Source organism: Budorcas taxicolor, chromosome 5, assembly GCF_023091745.1.
Source record: "Budorcas taxicolor isolate Tak-1 chromosome 5, Takin1.1, whole genome shotgun sequence".
In the NCBI taxonomy this organism is placed as follows: Eukaryota; Metazoa; Chordata; class Mammalia; order Artiodactyla; family Bovidae; genus Budorcas; species Budorcas taxicolor.
In genome coordinates this window covers 135324620-135347703 of record NC_068914.1, presented here as the reverse complement: position 1 = coordinate 135347703, position 23084 = coordinate 135324620, and the positions used below count along the sequence as shown (strand labels likewise).

General features: G+C 38.0%; 1 protein-coding gene across 1 annotated transcript in view; it reads left to right on the top strand.

Annotated features, from left to right (window-relative positions):
- Positions 1–23084, top strand: part of PIK3C2G (phosphatidylinositol-4-phosphate 3-kinase catalytic subunit type 2 gamma) — a 444386-nt gene that overhangs the window by 16200 nt on the left and 405102 nt on the right. The window contains exon 4 of the mRNA XM_052640675.1: positions 1508–1622. Within this exon, the coding sequence (XP_052496635.1) occupies positions 1508–1622 (115 nt within the window). The remainder of the gene's footprint in view (positions 1–1507; positions 1623–23084) is intronic.

Genomic DNA, 23084 nt, shown 5'->3' with positions numbered 1-23084 from the left:
ATGGACTGGTTGAATCTCCTTGCAGTCCAAGGGACTTCTCCAACACCACAGTTCGAAAGCATCAATTCTTTGGCACTCAGCTTTCTTCACAGTCCAACTCTCACATCCATACATGACTACTGGAAAAACCATAGCCTTGACTAGATGGACCTTGGCAAAGTAATGTCTCTGGCTTCTTAATATGCTATCTAGGTTGGTCATAACTTTCCTTCCAAGGAGTAAGCGTCTTTTAATTTCATGGCTCCAATCACCATCTGCAGTGATTCTGGAGCCACAAAAAATAAAGTCTGACACTGTTTCCACTGTTTCCCCATCAATTTCCCATGAAGTGATGGGACCAGATGCCATGATCTTCATTTTCTGAACGTTGAGCTTTAAGCCAACTTTTTCACTCTCCTCTTTCACTTTCATCAAGAGGCTCTTTAGTTCTTCTTCACTTTCTGCCATAAGGGTGGTGTCATCTGCATATCTGAGGTTATTGATATTTCTCCCGGCAATCTTGATTCCAGCTTGTGCTTCTTCCAGCCCAGCGTTTCTCATGATGTACTCTGCATAGAAGTTAAATAAGCAGGGTGACAATATACAGCCTTGAGTAAGTGCAACTGAGGATTTTCAGTATGCTGTTCAAATCTTCAGTAAGGATCATCAGTACAATCTGTTGTACCTACTTTCATTTAAGATCACATTGAAAGCATTTTTGGCTCTGTGTGCTTGGCCCCTCAGTCGTGTCCAACTCTCTGCAGTCCCATGGATTGTAGCCCAACAGGTTCCTCTGTCCATAATTTCTAACTATTATCATATATGATAATAAATGAATCCGTCTTTAGCATCTATAAATACAAAATATTTCATAGGCAAACATAATTAAATGGTATATGTGTATCACTATGGGGGGATATTGTAGAATGTGAATATGAGACAGCGAAGGGTTTTTACCCTATAATATGCTGACACTTTTGAGTCCTAGGGAAGATGAATAAAAAGAGCACATGTCCTTCAAGGTTATTATAATGCTGTCCAAGACAGAATCTGGGGTGATTCTATACAGGAAAAGAAGAACGATAAGGTGTGAAGACTCCGAATTATTAAGAGCACCAGCTTTGGAAGCTGCCATATTTGGGTTAGACTCCTGGCTTGCCACCTAGCATTCACTCTATAATCTCTTTGGCATCTCTCAAATCTCTAAGGATAACCACAGTAGGACATTTTTTTTTTTAATGCAGGAGCTACCATTACCAAAGTTTTCAGAATGAGAAATGAAATACCTAGCTCTGTTAGATTATATAGAGACAGAGTGATCAAAGAAAATGCAAAGAATACTTTTAAAAAAATCTCCAAATATAATTAGATTAGTAACTGTGATGTATATCATTTTAATTCCTCTTGATGGAGCTAGACAGTTATAACAGTTCATAATGCATGCATCATTTTTTGGTCTCAAAATCTTTTACTTAGCCAATATATAATGTGCTCTTATTAACACTTTCTTATTCAATCTTGTTTTTAGCTAATTATCTTGTCAAAGACCTAATTGCAGAAATTCTACATTTTTGCACAAATGACCAGTTATTCCCCAGAGATCATCTTTTAAGTATATGTGGCCATGAAGAATTTTTACAAAAGTAAGTATCTTATTAAGGTAAATTTTGATCATTGTTAATCTATATTAAGCAACATTTCTTTCTTTGCTTTTAATCAGACTGTGCAAATACTCTATTCATAATCAGTTTTGCTCACTTAAAGGTGAATTTAAAATTTTGTGTCAAACTAACTGTCTTATTCTTGGTTTGACTTTATATTTTGTATATATATGGCAATGTGTATTTAAGTGACCTGTAACTAGGGTGACCAACTATCTCAGTCTGTTCAGACTGAGGCTGCTCCACAGACATGGGACTTTCAGTTCTGAAATCAAGAAAATCTTGGGCAACAAAAGTTATCTTATTTGTGACAAAGCTTAGTAGGACTGATCACAATTTAAACAATAAATTTTTTGCAATAAGTAATTTTTTTGACTCAGAAAAATATTAGCATGCTGTTTAAATACATTTCAAAATCACAGAGTGTTTGAGTATGACAATTATAATATTTTCATAAAAGACTAAGTTTTAAAATACTTTCTTCAATTTTTTACTTAGGGAGCTCAGTAAAATAATTAGAAAAGTCTATTCTCATGTATGTCAGCTGCATATACTTATTTGATAGAGAAAAAAAAAACAAAAAACCTTAACTCTTCTTAATGTACCACAATAACTATCGTCTTAAAGTTCCCTAAAGACCAAATTTGAAAATATAACACAACCTTAAGAAAGGAAATACTAATATTTATCTCCTGCTATTGCGTTATTTCTCTCCTGGTATTTATATTTCCTCATTGTGTTTCTATAAGTACCTAAAGATTGACAACATTTTTGCTTCATATTTCTTTTGAGACACCCATTGTCACTGTCATTGCTATTCCACCATGAATATGCTTGAAAATATCTTATGGGTGATTTTCCTTTATTGTACAATGTTAACTGTGAATGATTTTTAAGACTGATTATTCTCCTTTCTTTGTTCCCAGTTACAACAAAATTGTTTTGTTCTTTTTTCTTTTAATATAAACATAATAGATTTTTTTAGTGTTTTATGTTATTTTATTAAAATTCATTTACCTGGGTTTATTAAGATAGGAAAGTTGCCAAGTATTAGTGTAGGTTAATTAGAGTTAGTTTTTATCTAATGGAAATTGAAGGATATGTACATAACTGGAATTTGCTTACTATTTAAGAATAATAGCGTATCAGGACTGATATGACTACTTTAATAAGCAGAATATTCTTACTATTCTTTCTAATAGCTAAAGGAATATGTATTTCATTCATTTTTTTTCATGTATTCCCATGTAATTTATCTTAAAAATACATCCTTAAAGATTTGGATATCTGTTTTTATTTCTCTGTAGAGGCAACACAGGAAACATGTAATAAGTTAATGATGCAATAAGTAATAATTCAAACACTAACAGTTAGAGTATTACAATTCATCTGAATTACCTAACTAATTTTGATTGCAATGATAATATTAAAATAATAGTCATCATTTATCAAGTGCTAATGATGCCCCTGTCTCAAATTAGGGAAACATCTAAGTCTCATAAGACATCAAGAGATAGATACCATCAGATCAGTTCAGTTCAGTCACTCAGTCATGTCCGACTCTTTGCGACCACATGAATTGCAGCATGCCAGGCCTCCCGTCCATCACCAACTCCTGGAGTTCACTCAAACTCATGTCCATCAAGTCGGTGATGCCATCCAGCCATCTCATTCTCTGTTGTCCACTTCTCTGCCTGCGACCAATCCCTCCCAGCATCAGAGTCTTTTCCAATGAGTCAGCTCTTCACATGAGGTGGCCAAAGTACTGGAGTTTCAGCGTAAGCATCATTCTTTCCAAAGAACACTCAGGACTGATCTCCTTTAAAATGGACTGCTTGGATCTCCTTGCAGTCCAAGGGACTCTCAAGAGTCTAAACCAACACCACATTTCAAAAGCATCAATTCTTTGGCACTCAGCATTCTTCACAGTCCAACTCACACATCCATACATGACCACTGGAAAAACCATAGCCTTGACTAGATGGACCTTTGTTGGCAAAGTAATGTCTCTGCTTTTGAATATGCTATCTAGGTTGGTCATAACTTTTCTTCCAAGGAGTAAGCGTGTTTTAATTTCATGGCTGCAATCACCATCTGCAGTGATTTTGGAGCCCAAAAAAATAGTCTGAACTGTTTCCACTGTTTCCCATGGAGTGATGGACCAGATGCCATGATCTTCATTTTCTGAATGTTAAGCTTTAAGCCAACTTTTTCACTCTCCTCTTTCACTTTCATCAAGAGGCTTTTTAGTTCCTCTTTACTTTCTGCCATACGGGTGGTGTTATCTACATATCTGAGGTCACTGATATTTCTCCCTATAATCTTGATTCCAGCTTGTGCTTCTTCCAGCCCAGCATTTCTCATTATATACCCTGCATAGAAGTTAAATAAGCAGGGTGACAATATACAGCCTTGACGTACTCCTTTTCCTATCTGGAACCAGTCTGTTGTTCCATGTCCAGTTCTAACTGTTGCTTCCTGACCTGCATATAGGTTTCTCAAGAGTCAGGTCAGGTGGGCTGGTATTCCCATCTCTTGAAGAATTTTCCACAGTTCATTGTGATCCACACAGTCAAAGGCTTTGGCCTAGTCAATAAAGCAGAAAAAGATGTTTTTCTGGAACTCTCTTGCTTTTTCCATGAACCAGCAGATGTTGGCAATTTGATCTCTGGGTCTTCTGCCTGTTCTAAAACCAACTTGAACATCTGGAAGTTCATAGTTCATGGATTGCTGAAGCCTGGCTTGGAGAATTTTGAGCATTGCTTTACTAACATGTGAGATGAGTGCAATTTTGTGGTTGTTTGGGCAATTTTTGGCATTGCCTTTCTTTGGGATTGGAATGAAAACTGACCTTTTCCAGTCCTGTGGCCACTGCTGAGGTTTCCAAACTTGCTGGCATATTGAGTGCAGCACTTTCACAGCATCATCTATTAGGATTTGAAACAGCTGAACTGCAATTCCATCACCTCCACTAGCTTTATTTTTAGTGATGCTTTCTAAGGCCCACTTGACTACACATTCCAAGATGTCTGTCTCTAGGTGAGTGATCACACCATCATGATTATCTGGGTCATGAAGATCTTTTTTGTACAGTTCTTCCGTGTATTCTTGCCACCTCTTCTTAATATCTTCTGCTTCTGTTAAGTCCATGCCATTTCTGTCCTTTATCGAGCCCATCTTTGCATGAAATGTTCCCTTGGTATCTCTAGTTTTCTTGAAGAGATCTCTAGTCTTTCCCATTCTGTTGTTTTCTTCTATTTCTTTGCATGGATCGCTGAGGAAGGCTTTCTTATTTCTTCTTGCTATTCTTTGAAACTCTGCATTCAGATGCTTATATCTTTCCTTTTCTCCTTTGCTTTTCGCTTCTCTTCTTTTCACAGCTATTTGTAAGGACTCCACAGACAGCCATTTTACTTGTTTGCATTTCTTTTCCATGGGGAGGGTCTTGATCCCTGTCTCCTGTACAATGTCACGAACCTCATTCCATAGTTCATCAGGCACTCTATCAGATCTAGTCCCTTAAATCTATCTCTCACTTCCATTGTATAATTATAAGGGATTTGATTTAGGTCATACCTGAAAGATCTAATGGTTTTCCTACTTTCTTCAATTTAAGTCTGAATTTGGCAATAAGGAGTTCATGATCTGAGCCACAGTCAGCTCCCGGTCCTGTTTTTGCTGACTGTATAGAGCTTCTCCATCTTTGGCTGCAAAGAATATAATCAACCTGATTTCGGTGTTGACCATCTGGTGATGTCCATGTGTAGAGTTTTCTCTTGTGTTATTAGAAGAGGGTGTTTGCTATGACCAGTGCGTTCTCTTGGCAAAACTCTATTAGCCTTTGTCCTGCTTCATTCTGTACTCTTAAGGCCAAATTTGCCTGTGACTCCAGGTGTTTCTTGACTTCCTACTTTTGCATTCCAGTCCCCTATGATGAAAAGGACATCTTTTTTGGGTGTTAGTTCTGAAGGTCTTGTAGGTCTTCATAGAACCATTGAACATTAGCTTCTTCAGCATTACTGGTTGGGGCATAGAATTGGATTACTGTGATACTGAATGTTTTGCCTTGGAAACGAACAGAGGTCAGTCTGTCATTTTTTTGATTGCATCCAAGTACTGCATTTCAGACTCTTTTGTTGACCAGGATGGCTACTCCATTTCTTCTAAGAGATTCCTGCCCACAGTAGTAGATATAATGGTCATCTGAGTTAAATTCACCCATTCCAGTGCATTAGTTCGCTGATTTCCTAGAATGTCAACATTCACTTTTGCCATCTCCTGTTTGACCACTTCCAATTTGCCTTGATTCATTGACCTAACATTCCAAGTTCCTATGCAATATTGCTCTTTACAGCATCGGGCCTTGCTTCTATCACCAGTCACATCCACAACTGGTTATTGTTTTTGCTTTGGCTCCATCCCTTCATTGTTTCTGGAGTTATTTCTCCACTGATCTCCAGCAGCATATTGGGCACCTACCGACCTGGGGAGTTCCTCTTTCATTATCCTATCATTTTGCCTTTTCATACCGTTCATGGGTTCTCAAGGCAAGAATACTGAAGTGGTTTGCCATTCCCTTCTCCAGTTGACCACATTCTGTCAGACCTCTCCACCATAACCTACCTGTCTTCGGTGGCCCCACGGGCATGGCTTAGTTTCATTGAGTTAGACAAGGCTGCGGACGTGTGATTAGATTGACTAGTTTTCTGTGGTTATGGTTTCAGTGTGATAGATACCATAATGATCCATTTTACAGATGGGCAATCTAAGACTTTCATCAAGGTTACACAACTAGGAAGTTGGTAGGGTCAAGCCTGAACTCAAACTCAGGATTGGCTATCTGCATAACCTTGGCTCTTAACTATAAAACAACACTAAAAGAGCTCTTGAGTGAGACCCAGAAAATAGCTAATGGTTCTTCATGCTGGAGCATGGGGTGGAAAATATTTGCAGTTTTGCAGAGGTCTACAGGATAGGTGTGCAGGAATTACAGTACTCCAATTCAACACCTACTGGGCACACAGGTGTGCAAGTGATCTGGTTTATCATTGAGACACAAACATGATTTAAAAATATAATGTTTGCCTTCTTCCTTGATTAAGGAATTCATAAAACTATGTAATTAGTTATTACAAAGTCCTTTTGTAAGGGCAGTATTAGTTGGTTTTTGTTTTTGTTTTTTTTTTTTTCAGTATTAGTTTTTGTATATACCAACTACTTGCAGGGCAAAAAGAGACATGGATTAACAGCAAGAATAATGAAATGGTGCAAAAGAAAGTCAATGAGTAATTTGTATTTAAAGGGTAAATACTGAGGAGAGAAATCAGTACTGTATGACAAAATGATAACAGCTTTGGAATATATAAAATGTACATAAATTTTTAAAGAAATAATTATCAAGATAAAAAATGAGCTAAGAATGTGACTGGCAATTCAGTGAACAAGAAAGTATTTAGTGTTTAACTAATAACAAACATGCAGTTAAAACAATGAGATGCCATCTTTGCTCAACAAGTCGTTAAAATATTTATTATGATGAAATTCAGAGGGAAAAATGGACAAAATCCAGAAAGCTGCTGGGAATTTAAACAGATAGAGCACTCTCTAAAGTGAATTTTGTCAAAAATGTGTCAGACATCTATAGAAATATGTCAAGAACATACCTGTGTTCCAGCAATTCTGCTTCTACAAATATTTCTAAAGAAACAACCATAATTGTCCAAAAAAGACTTACAAAATACTACAGTCACCATAGAATAATTTCTAATAGTAATAAAAAAACTAAATCTCCATCAGTATTCAACAAGTGATAAAATAATTTCATTATATAGTTTCATTATATATAAAATAATATCATTATATATATAGTTCATTATATATAATTTTATATTATATATTCATTATATATATAATAATTTCATTATATTAATTTATAAATTAATAGAAAATACAGTATCATAAATCTTGATATGAAAACATGTATATCCCTGATGGCTCAGATGGTAAAACATCTGTCCACAATGTGGTAGACCCAGGTTCAATCCCTGGGTTGGGAAGATCCCTTGGAAAAGGGAACGGCAATCCACTCCAGTATTCTTGACTGGAGAATTCCATGGACAGAGAAGCCTGGCCAGCTATAGTCCATGAGGCCGCAAAGAATCGTACATGACTGAGTGACTAACATGCATACATATCATCCTTTTTAAGGGTAAAAAGATATATTTTCAAACCATATTTTAATATATTAATGTATACTACTATTTGGAAAATAGAAATCCTACATATGAAAATGTAATCCTATACAATAAGTGAGATCTTATACACTAAAATGCTAGAGTAGCTATTCCTTGAAAAAGAACTACAATAAAGATAATATTTATTCTTTTTTTACTTACAAAACATCAACAATAGGCATGTCTTTTTTGCTATCAGGAGATTAAGGAAATAAATTATTCTGGAGAGTGGGAGAAGTATTTAAGTGATCATATGAATAACAACATATGCTTAAAAGAGGGTTGGAAACGAGTTAGAAGAACATATGAAAGATGACAGAGTTTAACCTAAAGTATTAGCGGTGGGGCTAAACAGGAAGTATTAAATCCCTGGGGTATTAAAACTGTGGAATTAGTGGAACTTGGCAAATAAATGTGTGATGATTGAAATACAAACACACAATGTGAGAGCTGTGAGTTACAGTATTTGGGGGGGATTATGAGCTTCCCAAGTGGTGCAGTGTTAAAGAATCTACTTGCCAAGCAGGAAACATGGATTCTATCCCTGTGTCGGGAAGAGCCCCTGGAGAAGTGAATAGCAACCCAGTCCAGTATTCTTGCTTGGAAAATTCCATGGTGGGCTACAGTCCATGGAGTCACAAAGAGTCAGACATGACTGAGTGACTGAGCATGCACACAGGCACTGAGGACTGCAGCCAATAGGCAGCCTCTCAGCTAGCTTGGAGGAACTGCTCTGAAGAGTTAAGATGAGATTAGTTTATACATGATCTTGGAGAAGGGATGCATGCAATCGAACACACATCTTGGTGGAAGACTACTGTTATTCAGGAAGCACAGATATATCTTCAAGACTTCAGAACATACCTAAGTATGGGAAGATGCAAGAAATTGGGTTCATAAACTTTCTCCTGAAACCCAGTTTTCTTAGAGCACAGAGTGCCTCCTTCCTATCCCTTCTCTGAAGTCCTTTCAGGGTGTGGAGGTCAGCAACTGCAGTCGCTAGTGACTCAACCCTGGTAGAGCCAGATGGTGAGTGACATTCTGTAGGGTATAAAATAATTAATCAAGTTAGAAACATCCTGAGTATGTGAGTGCCAAGGGGCATCTGATATTGAGAAAACAGCTCAGATTTAGGGAAATCTGGCATGGATTAAGGAATCATTGGCACTAAGAGGAAATGGAAGTCTTAGAGATACATGCAACTGTGTAAGGAAAGTGACAAAAGAAAGGATCTTGAGAACATTAATATATCAAAGATGAAAGGAGGAAGAGGAACAGAAAAAGCAAACTGGAAAAAAGCAATTTAAATTGTATGATACTTTGGAAAACTTGCCTTTCACAAGAAGGAAAGAGAAATTTGAATTATTAAGCAAATATAGCATCATACTGGAAATAAATTAAATGAGGATTGATAAATCATCATTAAGTTTGGCAACTAACAAATTAGTTGATTCAAATAAGAACAAGTTTCATAAAAAGGAGAAGAAAAAAGCAAGATTGCAATCAGCTAAGGAGAAAGGAAGGTGTTAAAAAGAAACTCAAGCAGACTACTCTCTTAGAAGTAACGTGTGGTGATAAAAGACTGGGGGAAAATGGGGTTTTAGATGCTGAGAATCAGTCTGGAGATTTGGGGAATGTGGATAAGAGAGATACTGAAAATATTCATAAGATGAAGGGAAAGAACTGATGAAGAAGGAAACACTGAGGGCAGAGAATGTATCAGTTGTGAGGTGTTGTGAGAGCATGGGAACAGATCAAGAAGACAGATGAATATACCTGTGGCTGATCCATGTCGATGTATGGCAGAAACCAACACAATATTGTAATTATCCTTCAGCTAAAAATAAATAAAGAAAAAAAAGTCATACACACAAAAAAGAAGACAGAGAAAAGGTGAGCAATGCCTTGAAGGAGGACCTTCCCTTCCCAGAAAGACCAACAGGAGCTCAAATGAATATTAAATTAAAAAATTAATAGTCAGAAAGATAACTATGCATTTGAAAAACTGAATCTCTGATAAAAGCAGGAATGCATAAGGAAGTTGCATCGAAATGAGAATAATAATTATAACAATAAAAACAAGAAGAAAGTCTACTTATAAAAGCCTCTAATGGGTCTTCCCCTGTGGCTCAGTGAGGTAAAGAATCTGCTATCAATGCAGGAGACATGGGGTTTGATCCCTTGTCAAGGAAGATCCCACACACCATGGAGCAACTAAGTCCATGTGACACAAATACTGAGCCTGTGCTCTAGAGCCCATGAGCCATAACTGCTGAGCCCATGCATCCTGGAGTCCATACTCCACAAGGGAAGCCACCATAATGAGAAGTCTGTGCACTACGACTAGACAGTAGCCCCCTGCTCGCTATAACTAGAGAAAAGCCCACACAACAGAAAGAGAGACCCAACACAGCCAAAAATTTAAAATAAATAAATGAATGTTTTTAAAAGCCTCTTATGAGCAATTAATAAAATTTTCACATGTAATACCATTTGTTTCCATATAAGAAAAGTATGATTATTCCCATGTTAACATGCGGAAAATGAGGCTAAAAGAAATTGACTGACTCCCTGAAGTTCAGAAAATCATAAGCAGCAAAGCCAGGATGGCACAGATCAATCTGACTTTGAAGCCCTGTCTTCCCACTCAATTACAAAGCTTCCTTTCATGATAAAGGGCCATTTGAAAACAAAACTTACAGGATAACACCTCATTATGAATAATGACAATATGTGGCTTCCCAGGTGGCACTGTGGTAAACAACTCACTAAACATGAGTTTATAATTCAACATAGAGTATTTTGGTCAAGGAGAAGATAAATAACTTACAGAACACTCATTTTCTGACACATACACAAAATTTCAGTTTCTTTAATCAGGATATGCTTAGAAATGCTTTGACTAAAATAAAGGCAAATCAAAATCACTAAAAGTGGACTTTATTTGTCGTTTCCAAATTTCCGATTAGATAAAAATAAACTCTCTTTTTGGAATCTTGAGTCTGTTTAAGCAAATAAATAATATGAAAACACATCCTTCCCATTCTTAGTAAATACCCCTGATTTGGCAAAATGAGTTAATCTCCCTTAACTTCAAATTTTTTCCTTTTAAAAACTGAGTTTTTAATAGTTTTCTACTTTAAAAATGAGATGTAGGATTATATTTTAGTAATCTTTAATTCAAAATGTAAAATTTTATTAAGCTTCTACTAATCCTTTCATTACATATGGATTGCTTTAAGCTCTAAGCTTAGTTCTAAATAAATTAAAAGTTATGGTTGTTAAAATATAATAAACTGAAAAATAAAAATGTATTCCTTACCCCAAAATTCTACTATTACTTTTGTAAAATGACGTGGAAGGATTTTTCATTTTAAACTCCCCTTAAATTATCAGATCTATGTTTCTTAATCTGCTTTGTGATGATAGCAACAAATTATATTTAGTTGCTACGTTTGCAGTTTCTCATCTAGTTTGGATAAGATAAGGGCAAATTCTCAAAATTTAAACTTCTTGGTTTCTTCCAGATGGAATATCAGTCTGTTAAAACAGTCACAATAAGTAACTACTTGATGAACCAAGCAAATTTTCAAAAATTGGTTAAAAAATTTGGTCAATATTAAATGTCAATGGTCAGGAAACTTTTTCCCAACTTGACAAATAGTATTTCTGTGATTATATATTATTTTTTTTAACTTTTCATCCTTAAGTCATATTTTGCTATTTTATTGAACTAATCTGTCTTTACCAGAGTTAGTAAAGTAACAAATAAAATCCTAAAAAGGCAGGAGATGTAAATAAATAAGACAGACACAAATTACACATAATTTTACCTTTACATTGATACATTAAAGTGTCCTCAAACTTTAGTGTGTATATGAGTTATCTGAGGATGTTGTTAAAAACACATTCTGAATTTCTTGGTCTAGGGAAGAGACTTCACTTTTAATAGACTTCTGGGTGATGCTCACACTAATTGTTCATGGTTCATGTTTCAAGTTGCAAGATACTAGTTCAGTTCAGTTCAGTTCAGTTGCTCGGTCATGTCCAACTCTGCAATCCCATGAATCACAGCGCACCAGGTCTCTCTGTCCATCACCAACTCCCAGAGTTTACCCAAACTCATGTTCATTGAGTCGGTGATGCCATCCAACCACTTCATCCACTGTCGTCCCCTTGTCCTCCTGCCCTCAGTCTTTCCCAGCATCAGAGTCTTTTCAAATGAGTCAGCTCTTCACATCAGGTGGTGAAAGTATTGGGAGTTTCAGCTTCAATATCAGTCCTTCCAAATGAATACTCAGGACTGATCTCCTTTAGGATGGATTGGTTGGATCTCCTTGCAGTTCAAGGGACTCTTGAGGCTGGAGATATTAGCTACCTAAGAATTTTGACTCAATGAAAAATGAAGTACACATTTTTTAAATTATTATTTATTCATTTATTTTAATTAATTTATGTATTTTAATTGGAGGCTAATTACAGTATTGTAGTGGGTTTTGCCATACATTGACATGAATCAGCCATGGGTGTACATGTGTTTCCCATCTTGAACCCCCTCCCACCTCCCTCCCCATCCCATTCCTTGGGGTCGTCCCAGTGCACCAGCCCTGAGCACCCTGTCTCATGCTTCAAACCTGGGCTGGTGATCTGTTTCACATATGATAATATACATGTTTCAGTGCTATTCTCTCAAATCATGCCACCCCCGCCTTCTCCCACAGAGTCCAAAAGACTGTTATTTACATCTGTGTCTCTTTTGCTGTCTCGCATATAGGGTCACTTCAGTCGTATCCGACTCTCTGCGACCCCATAGGCGGCAGCCTATCAGGCTTCCCCATCCCTGGGATTCTCCAGGCAAGAACACTGGGGTGGGTTGCCATTTCCTTCTCCAATGCATGAAAGTGGAAAGTGAAAGTGAAGACACTCAGTCATGTCTGACTCTCAGCGACCCCATGGACTGCAGCCAACCAGGCTCCTCCATCCATGGGATTTTCCAGGCAAGAGTACTGGAGTGGGTTGCCATTGCCTTCTCTGATATAGGGTCACCGTTACTATCTCTCTAAATTCCATATATATGTGTTAGTATACTGTATTGGTGTTTTTCTTTCTGACTTACTTCACTCTGTATATAAGCTCCAATTTCATCCACATCATTAGAACAATTTAAATGTATTCTTTTTAATGGCTGAGTAATACTCCTTTGTGTATAGGTACCACAGCTTTCTTATCCATTTATCTGTCAATGGACATTTAGGTTGCTTCCATGTCCTAGTTGTTGTAAACAGTGCTGCAATGAACATTGGGGTACACGTGTCTCTTTCAATTCTGGTTTCCTTGGTGTGTAAGCCCAGCAGTGGGATTGCTGGGTCATATGGCAGTTTTATCTCCAGTTTTTTAAAGAATCTCCACGCTGTTCTCCATAGTGGCTGTAATAGTTTGCATTCCCATCAACAGTGTAAGAGGGTTCCCTTTTCTCCACAGCCTCTCCAGCATTTATTGTTTGTAGACTTTTTGATAGCAGCCATTCTGACCAGTGTGAGATGGTACCTCATTGTGGTTTTGATTTGTATTTCTCTGATAATGAGTGATGTTGAGCATCTTTTCATGTGTTTGTTAGCCATCTGCATGTCTTCTTCGGAGAAATGTCTGTTTAGTTCTTTGGCTCATTTTTTTATTGGAATTGAGCTGCTTGTATATTTTTGAGATTAATGCTTTGTCAGATGCTTTATTTGCTACTATTTTGCCCCATTCTGAAGGCTGTCTTCTCACCTTGCTTATAATTTCCTTCTTTGTGCAAAAGCTTTTAAGTTTAATTAGGTCTTATTTGTTTATATTTGCTTTTGTTTCCATTACACTGAGAGGTGGGTCATAGAGGATCCTGCTGTGATTTATGTCAGAGAGTGTTTTGCCTATGTTTTCCTCTAGGAGTTTTATAGTTTCTGGTCTTACATTTATATCTTTAATCCATTTTGAGTTTGTTTTTGTGTATGGTGTTAGAAAGAGTTATAGGTTCATTCTTTTTTAAGAGTGGTTGACCAATTTTCCCAGCACCACTTGTTAAAGAGATTGTCTTCTCTTCATTGTGTATTACTGTCTCCTTTGTCAAAGATAAGGTGTCCATAGATGCATGGATTTATCTCTGGGCTTTCTATTTTGTTCCATTAATCTATGTTTCTGTCTTTGTGCCAGTACCATACTGTCTTGATGACTGTAGCTTTGTAGTATAGCCTGAAGTTAGGCAGGTTGATTCCTCCAGGTCCATTCTTCTTTCTCGAGATTGCTTTGGCTATATGAGGTTTTTTGTATTTCCATACAAATTGTGAAATTATTTGTTCTCTTCTCTGCAAAATACCGCTGGTAGCTTGATAGTGATTGCATTGAATCTATAGATTGCTTTGGGTAGTATCCTCATTTTTCACTATATTGATTCTTCTGATCCATGCACACAGTATATTTCTCCATCTATTTGTGTCATCTTTGATTTCTTTCATCAGTGTTTTATAATTTTCTATATATAGCTCTGTTGTTTCTTTAGGTTGATTTATTCCTAAGTATGTTATTCTTTTTGTTGCAGTGGTGAATGGAATTGTTTCCTTAATTTCTCTTTCTGTTTTCTCATTGTTAGTGTATAGGAATGCAAGGAATTTCTGTGTGTTAATTTTATATCCTGCAACTTTATGATATTCACTGATTAGCTCTAGTAATTTTCTGGTGGAGTCTTTAGGGTTTTCTATGTAGAGGATCATGTCATCTGCAAACAGTGAGAGTTTTACTTCTTGTTTTCCAGTCTGGATTCCTTTTATTTCTTTTTTTTCTCTGATTGCTATGGCTAAAACTTTCAAAACTATGTTGAATAGTAATGGTGAAAATGGGCACCCTTGTCTTGTACCTGATTTTAGGGGAAATACTTTCAAATTTTCACCATTGAGGATAATGTTTGCTGTGGTTTTATCATGCTGCTGCTGCTGCTGCTGCTAAGTCGCTTCAGTTGTGTCCAACTCTATGCGACCCCATAGATGGGAGCCCACCAGGCTCTGCCATCCTTGGGATTCTCCAGGCAAGAACACTGGAGTAGGTTGCCATTTCCTTCTCCAATGCATTGAAAGTGAAAAAGAAAGTGAAGTCACTGAGTCATGTCCAACTCTCAGCGACCCCATGGACTGCAGCCTACCAGGCTCCTCCGTCCATGAGAGTTTCCAGGCAAGAGTTGCCATTGCCTTCTCTGTGGTTTTATCATATATGGCTTTTATTATGTTGAGGTATATTCCTTCTATTCCTTCTGGAGGGTTTTTATCATAAATGGATGTTGAATTTTGTCAAAGGCTTTCTCTGCATCTATTTTGATGATCATATGGTTTTTATCTTTCAATTTGTTAATGTGGTGTATCATATTGATTGATTTCTGAATATTGAAGAATCTATGCATCCCCGGGATAAAGCCCACTTGGTTGGATTCTCTTTGCTAGAATTTTGTTAAGGATTTATGCATCTATGTTCATCAGTGATATTGGCCTGTAGTTTTCCTTTTATGTGACATCTTTGTGTGTTTTTGGTATTAGGGTGATGGTGGCCTCATAGAATGAGTTTGGGAGTTTACATTCCTCTGCAATTTTCTGGAAGAGTTTGAGTAGGATAGGTGTTAGCTCTTCTTCAAATTTTTGGTAGAATTCAACTGAGAAGCTGTCTGCTTCTGGGCTGTTTTTTTTTGGCTGGAAGATTTCTGATTACAGTTTCAATTTCTGTGATTGTGATGGGTCTGTTAAGATTTTCTATTTCTTCCTGGTTCAGTTTCTGAAAGTTGTACTTTACTATGAATTTGTCCACTTCTTTTAAGTTGTCCATTTTATTGGCATATAGTTGCTGATAGTAGTCTCATGATACTTTGCATTTCTCTGTTGTCTGTTGGGATTTCTCCATTTTCATTTCTAATTTTGTCGATTTGATTCTTCCCTCTTTTTTTCTAGATGAGTCTGGATAATGGTTTGTTAATTTTATTTATCTTCTCAAAGAACCAGATTTTAGCTTTGTTGATTTTTGCTATGGTCTCCTTTGTTTCTTTTTCATATATTTCTGCCCTAATTGTTATGATTTCTTTCTTCTTGCTAAACCTGGAGTTCTTCATTTCTTCTTTTTCTAGTTGCTTTAAGTGTAGAGTTAGGTTAGTTGTTTGACTTTTCGCTTGTTTCCTTGCTATAAACCTACCCCTTAGCATTGCTTTTACTGAATCCCATAGGTTGTTTTGTTTTCTTTTCATTTTCATTTGTTTCTATGCATATTTTGATTTTCTTTTTTGATTTCTTCTGTGATTTGTTGGTTATTCAGAACTGTGTTGTTTAGTCTCCATATGTTTTAATTTTAATAAGTTTCTTTTTTTTCCTGTTCAGTTCAGTTCAGTCTCTCAGTTGTGTCCGACTCTTTGCAACACCATGAATTGAAGCATGCCAGGCCTCCCTGTCCATCACCAACTCCCAGAGTTCACCCAAACTCATGTCCATCAAGTCTGTGGTGCCATCCAGTCAATTCATCCTCTGTCATCCCCTTCTCCTCCTACCCCCAACTCCTCCCAGCATCAGAGTGTTTTGCAATGAGTCAACGCTTTGCATGAGGTGGCCAAAATATTGGAGTTTCAGCTTTAGCATCAGTCCTTCCAAAGAACACCCAGGACTGATCTCTTTTAGAATGGACTGATTGGATCTCCTTGCAGTCCAAGGGACTCTCAAGAGTCTTCTCCAACACCACAGTTCAAAAGCATCAATTCTTCGGTACTCAGCTTTCTTCACAGTCCAATTCTCACATGCACACATGACCACTGGAAAAACCATAGCTTTGACTAGACGGACCTTTATTGGCAAAGTAATGTCTCTGCTTTTGAATATGCTCTCTAGATTGGTCATAACTTTAATTTCAAGGAGTAAATGTCTTTTCATTTCATGGCTGCAATCACCATCTGCAGTGATTTTGGTGCTCAAAAATAAATAAATAAATAAATAAAGGTTGGCACTGTTTCCAATGTTTCCCCATCTATTTCCCATGAAGTGATGGGACCAGAGGCCATGATTTTCGTTTTCTGAATGTTGAGCTTTAGGCCAACTTTTTCACTCTCCACTTTCACTTTCATCAAGAGGCTTTTTGTTCCTCTTCTCTTTCTGCCAAAAGGGTGGTGTCATCTGCATATCTGAGGTATTTGATTTTTCTCCCGGCAATCTTGATTCCAGCTTGTGCTTCATCCAGCCCAGCATTTCTCATGATGTACTCTGCATATAAGTTAAATAAGCAGGGTGACAATATACAGCCTTGACATACTCCTTTTCCTATTTGGAACCAGTCTGTTGTTCCATGTCCAGTTCTAACTGTTGCTTCCTGACCTGCATACAGCTTTCTCAAGAGGCAGGTAAAGTGGTCTGGTATTCCCATCTCTCTCAGAATTTTCCATAGTTTATTGTGATCCACACAGTCAAATGCTTTGACATAGTCAATAGAGCAGAAAAAGATGTTTTTCTGGAACTCCATTATCCAGCAGATGTTGGCAATTTGATATCTGGTTCCTCTGCCTTTTCTAAAGCCAACTTGAACATCTGGAAGTTCATGGTTCACGTATTGCTGAAGCCTGGCTTGGTGAATTTTGAGCATTGCTTTACTAGTGCATGAGATGAGTACAATTGTGTGGTAGTTTGAGCATCCTTTGGCATTGCCTTTTTTTGGAATTGGAATGAAAACTGACCTTTTCCAGTGCTGTGGCCACTGCTGAGTTTTCCAAATGTGCTGGCATACTGAGTGCAGCACTTTCACAGCATCATCTCTCAGGATTTGAAATAGCTGAACTGCAATTACATCACCTCCACTAGCTTTGTTCGTAGTGATGCTTTCTAAGGCCCACTTGACTTCATATTCCAGGATGTCTGGCTCTAGATGAGTGATCACACCATCATTATTATCTGGGTCATGAAGATCTTTTTTTGTAAGTTCTCCTGTGTATTCTTGCCACCTCTTCTTCATATCTTCTGCTTCTGTTAGGTCCATACCATTTCTGTCCTTTATTGAGCCCATCTTTGCATGCAATGTTCCCTTGGTATCTCTAATTTTCTTGAAGAGATCTCTAGTCTTTCCCATTCTGTTGTTTTCCTCTATTTCTTGGCGTGGATCACTGACGAAGGCTTTCCTATCTCTCCTTGCTATTTTTTGGAACTCTGCATTCAGATGCTTATGTCTTTCCTTTTCTCCTTTGCTTTTCACTTCTCTTCTTTTCACAGCTATTTGTAAGCCCTTCCCAGAGAGCCATTTTGCTTTTTTGTATTTATTTTCCATGGGGATGGTCTTGATCCCTGTCTCCTGTACAATGTCACAAACCTCCATCCATAGTTCATCAGACACTCTATCTATCAGATCTAGTCCCTTAAATCTATTTCTTACTTCTACTGTATAATCATAAGGGATTTGATTTAGGTCGTACCTGAATGGTCTAGTGGTTTTCCCTACTGTCTTCAATTTAAGTCTGAATTTGGCAATGAGGAGTTCATGATCGGAGCCACAGTCCACTGATGATAAAACATCTAGGTTAATGGAGAAAAGAGGGACACAGTGAGGGACACACAGCGAGGTTCACAGAGTTATATGAAGAAGAGAAGAGGGAGGAGGGAGACAGAGGTGACCAGGAGGAGAAGAGGAGGAATCAAAAGGGGAGAGAGCAATCTAGCCAGTAAACAATTTCCTATGTGCTCTCCACAGTCTGGAACTCCCAGAGAGGTTCACAGAGTTACATAGAGAAGAACAGAGGGAAGGAGATAGAGGTGACCAGGAGGAGAACAGGAGAAATCAAAAGGATAGAGACTGATCTAGCCAGTAATCAGTTCCCTAAGTGTTGTCCACAGCCTGGAATACCCAAAGAGATTCATAGAGTTGCCTAAGGCAGACAAGGGGAGGGAGAAGATAGAGGTGATGTTGGGAGAAAAAAGAGAGTCAAAAGGGGGAAAGGGCAATCAAGCCAGTAATCACACTCCCAAATAATAATGGGTACTGAAGATTGGATTCTTAAAGGTACAAAATTGATAACAAATACCAAAAAGCAAAGATTAAAAAATCTGGAGTAAAGGTTAGACTCTCAAAAAAAATTTTTTTTAATCACAGAAATTATTTTTTTTTATGTATGTAATTTGCTTTAAAAATAGGGTCTTTTTTTTTGCAAGGTAATAGTAGGTTATAAAAATGAAAATTAAAGGAGTAATAAAAAACTTTAAAAATTTTTAAATTTTTAATGATAATGGTAAAATATATCTAGGAATTTCTCTGGAGCTGTTGAGGGCAGTGTGGATCAGTTCAGTTTCAGATAGTTCCTTGTTCCAGCTTATACTTCTTCTCAAGGTCTATAGGCCCCTTCCAATGTAGTCAGTGCTGAAAGGTTGTTGTTGAATTACGACACCGGGATTCTTGGCCCCCGGAGGAGAAGAATTCAATCCAGGGCCAAAGACGAGGCTTGACCGCTCAGAGCTTTTGTGTAATAAAGTTTTATTAAAGTATAAAGGAGATAGAGAAAGGTTCTGACATAGGCATCAGAAGGGGGCAGAAAGAGTACCCACCTGCTAGTCTTTAGCTGGATGTTATATAGTCACCAGCAGTCTGTTAATGAAAGAAAGGAATGCCTCAAAACTTAGAATGGCACAAGGCCCCTCACCCATAAGATGTATTTTGGGATAATCTTGGCTCCAAATGGTTTATCTTGGGCCATAAATGATTAACTTGAATCTTGAAGAAGGGCAGATCACTAAACAAATAGTTTCATTTACATAGATTAGAGGAACAATATCGGAGTATAACATACTGGTTTATCAAGTAGGTTCTGAGCCCAAAAGGCAGAACCGACTTGAAGACAGAGTTTGGGGTAAATGCATAGTACATTAGCATAGCTTAAGATAAATATTTCCATAAGAAAAAGGCATTGGTTAACTTCAGGTGAAACCAGGTATCATTATGATAACACAGAATTTTAAGAGAAACCACCTTTTAAATTTATATAGAGAATTAAAAAATATCGCTAGTTTGTTTCCTCCTGCCGCTTAAGAGAGATAAAATGTCTGACACTTGTAGGATACTTCCTCCATTTAGAGACCCCTGGCCTTCCTGCCTGTTACCCTCTCAGTGCTAACTACAAGGTTTTAATCTGCTGCACCTGTCACTTCCAAAGCAGTTCCCTCTTCTTGTTTATTTTGGCTTCCTCTGTTTGCAGGTCTCTTCAGTGCCTAATTTCCACCCTGATACAAGGGGGTGAAAGCTCACTAGTTCAGTTGTGCTGTGGGGAGGGAAGAACACTGCAAACAAATATCACTGGCGTGTGTGGGGAGTACTTGTAGTGTCTGGGCCACACTGGGTTTGCCCCTGCTCATGGCATGTGTGCTTTCTTGCTCTACACTGCTCAGGCTCCAGGTTGCTCTGCAGGGGAACTATCTAAAGCAGGCCCTGGGTTGTGGGCACTTCCCAGGTCTAAGGCACTCAAGTTAGGTTCTCAGGTACTCCACAAAGGCACAGACTCAGTTGGGCCTGAGTTTTGCGCCCTTCCCAGGTCTGAGAAGCTCAGGTGACCAGGTGCTTGGCGAGCTCTCCCCAGGTGGGCAGTGCGTCTTATAAACTCCCCAGTCCCAGCGGCTCAGTTTCCTGAGTATGCAGTGGGAGCACCGTCTCAGGAGCACGTGTGTCTCCTCTGGGGAGCTGACCTCTGGCTGTGGCCCTCCTGGCAGATGTCAAATGTCCAGGATCCCAGTAAGACTTGGTTAGCAACTGGGAGCCTGCTCACAGTTTGGTGTCTCTGTGGTGGAGTGCCTTTCGCCTTCCAGCTCTGGCTGTCACTTGCCTGCCTCCCTGCCTCTGGCGGGGGATGGGCCAGTCCGCAGCGTGCTAGCTCTCCTCTGGTATTCGTTCAGTCCTTTGTTCTGTGAGCCTGCCAGCAGTGCCTTAGGTTAGAGCTTTTCGTGGCAAAGTTCTCTCTCTCTCTCTCTCTCTCTCTCTTCTTTTCTCTCTCTCTCTCTCTCTCTCTCTCTCTCTCTCTCTCTCTCTCTCTCTCTCTCTTTTTCTCTCTCTCTCTCTCTCTCTCTCTGGCTAGCCCACAGTTTGGGTTGCTATCTCATGTTAGCTCCCTCAGACTGTCCTCAGGGCATTCAGGCCCTGTCCTTACCCTATGGAACACAGCCCACTCCTCCCTGTTCAGCCCCTGCTTGCTGGTGGCTGAGGCGATCCTCTGGGCTACTTCACCGGGAGTTGCAGTTAGGTGTGTAGTCTGTGGGTTTTTTGTTTTTGTTTTTTCCCTCCTGGTTATGTTGCCCTCTGAGATTCCAAAACTCCTTACAGACCCGGCGGTGAGAGGGTTTCCTGGTGTTTGGAAACTTCTCCTCTTTCATGACTCCCTCCCCTGGATGGGTCTCCATCCCTAATTCTTTTGTCTCTTTTTTTATCTTTTATATTTTGTCCTACCTCCTTTTGAAGACAATGAGCTGCCTTTCCAGGTGCCTCATGTTCTCTGCCAGCATTCAGATATTATTTTGTGAAATTTGCTCAGCGTTCAAATGATCTTTCGATGAATTTGTGTGGGAGAAAGTATTCTCCCCATCCTATCCCTCCGCCATCTTAGGACTACCACCTAAAGTACACATTTTTAAAACCAGTTTCTTGCACAAATACTGAATTTAATCAATAAAACAAAATGTTATACTTCATAACATATTGAAAAATGAGATAATTTTCCTAGCAAGTCACAATTCCCCTTTTAATAAGTCAGCTACCTTATTTTTACAGCCATTTACCACTTATCATAACCTAATATATGACAAACTCTTCCTGACAATTAAAGTATTCCATTTTCACTCTGTTGAATCTTGCTCTGTCACTCCTTCTTTCTGTGAAACACTTTTAAGAATCCAGTAACTCACTCTACTAACTCATTTCCAGAACTCTTCTCAAATGAGGGGACTCCTGACCTCTCACACATGGCTATCATGCTATTCTTACCAGGCACTTCAGTTAACATCAAAGAGAGTTGCATCAAGTATCATATACTCTTCAAAAACTGCCTCACAAAGTTTTTAAATTAGGAGCAAAGAGCAAATGAAAGCATTGGAACTTTATCAATTGTAACATAGGCTGTTGGTAGTGTAAAACAAAGTTGTGAGCAATATGAAGTGTGGATACTGAATGAGCTAATTAAAGTCAGAATAAATTAAACAGCAAAATAATAAAAATATTAGCAACTTCCATTACATTCCTGGTTTTAGCCCCCAAGTTAACTACCACAGTAGGAGTGTCTTGGTAATCTCATTTCCTTATTTCTCATGGTCTTATCCAATAGACAGATCCTCTGGGACTTATGCAGAGGCAGTATTGAGGTCAGGGACGATAACACCTTGTCTTTTCTGTGAGGTACATCACAGATAAAAGACCTAGGGACAGAAAGACTGTTTCCTAGAGTGTTCCTGTTTCTGCTTTATTTCCAGATAGTAAACCTTGTTATACCTTCACCTAGACTCACGTGAAGTTTAGATACACATATAGATAAGATAGATAAATACAGAGACATGGATATATCTCAATAATATATGAAGTATAATGCTACTTCATCATTTTTCCTTTATTATCTAAAGGCCTGACAATTGCAGAGTGCAGGTTTTTGTTTCTTACTCCTAATCTATGTGATTTGAGCATTTTCTTTTCCCAAAATTCTTGCTGTCTTGCTTTCTAATTCAAATTAAAAACAATTTTCCTTATGAACTTCTATGTGAAAAAAATTTTTTCTACTGCACCTAAAAGTTTCTGTTAAATAAATCATGACTACATTGCCAATAGTGAACCACGAGTGCCACATAAGGAAAAGTGAACAGTCTTCCTTGAAATTGGGCTTGGACCTACTGCTTGCAGTTATGGCCAAGTTTTAAGTCCTGGATTTAAACAAGATATGGCAAAACTTTTCTTTACTATTTAACTGACTCTTGATTTCAAGAACTCAGAGTACTAAAAAGATATAAGAAAAGAAAAAGAAAGCTTATGTTAATTAATTAAAAGTCTTACCTTGAAACTGCCATAGTTTTAAATAAAATTAAGAAATAATATCTACCTCTTGATTCATCACTAGCATTCATTAGTCTGATCTGGTTATCTACTATGGAGTCCCTTTTCTCTCTTCTGGGCTCTCCTATGAAACAAAATGTTGAATTACTTTGATGAGATTAAGAAA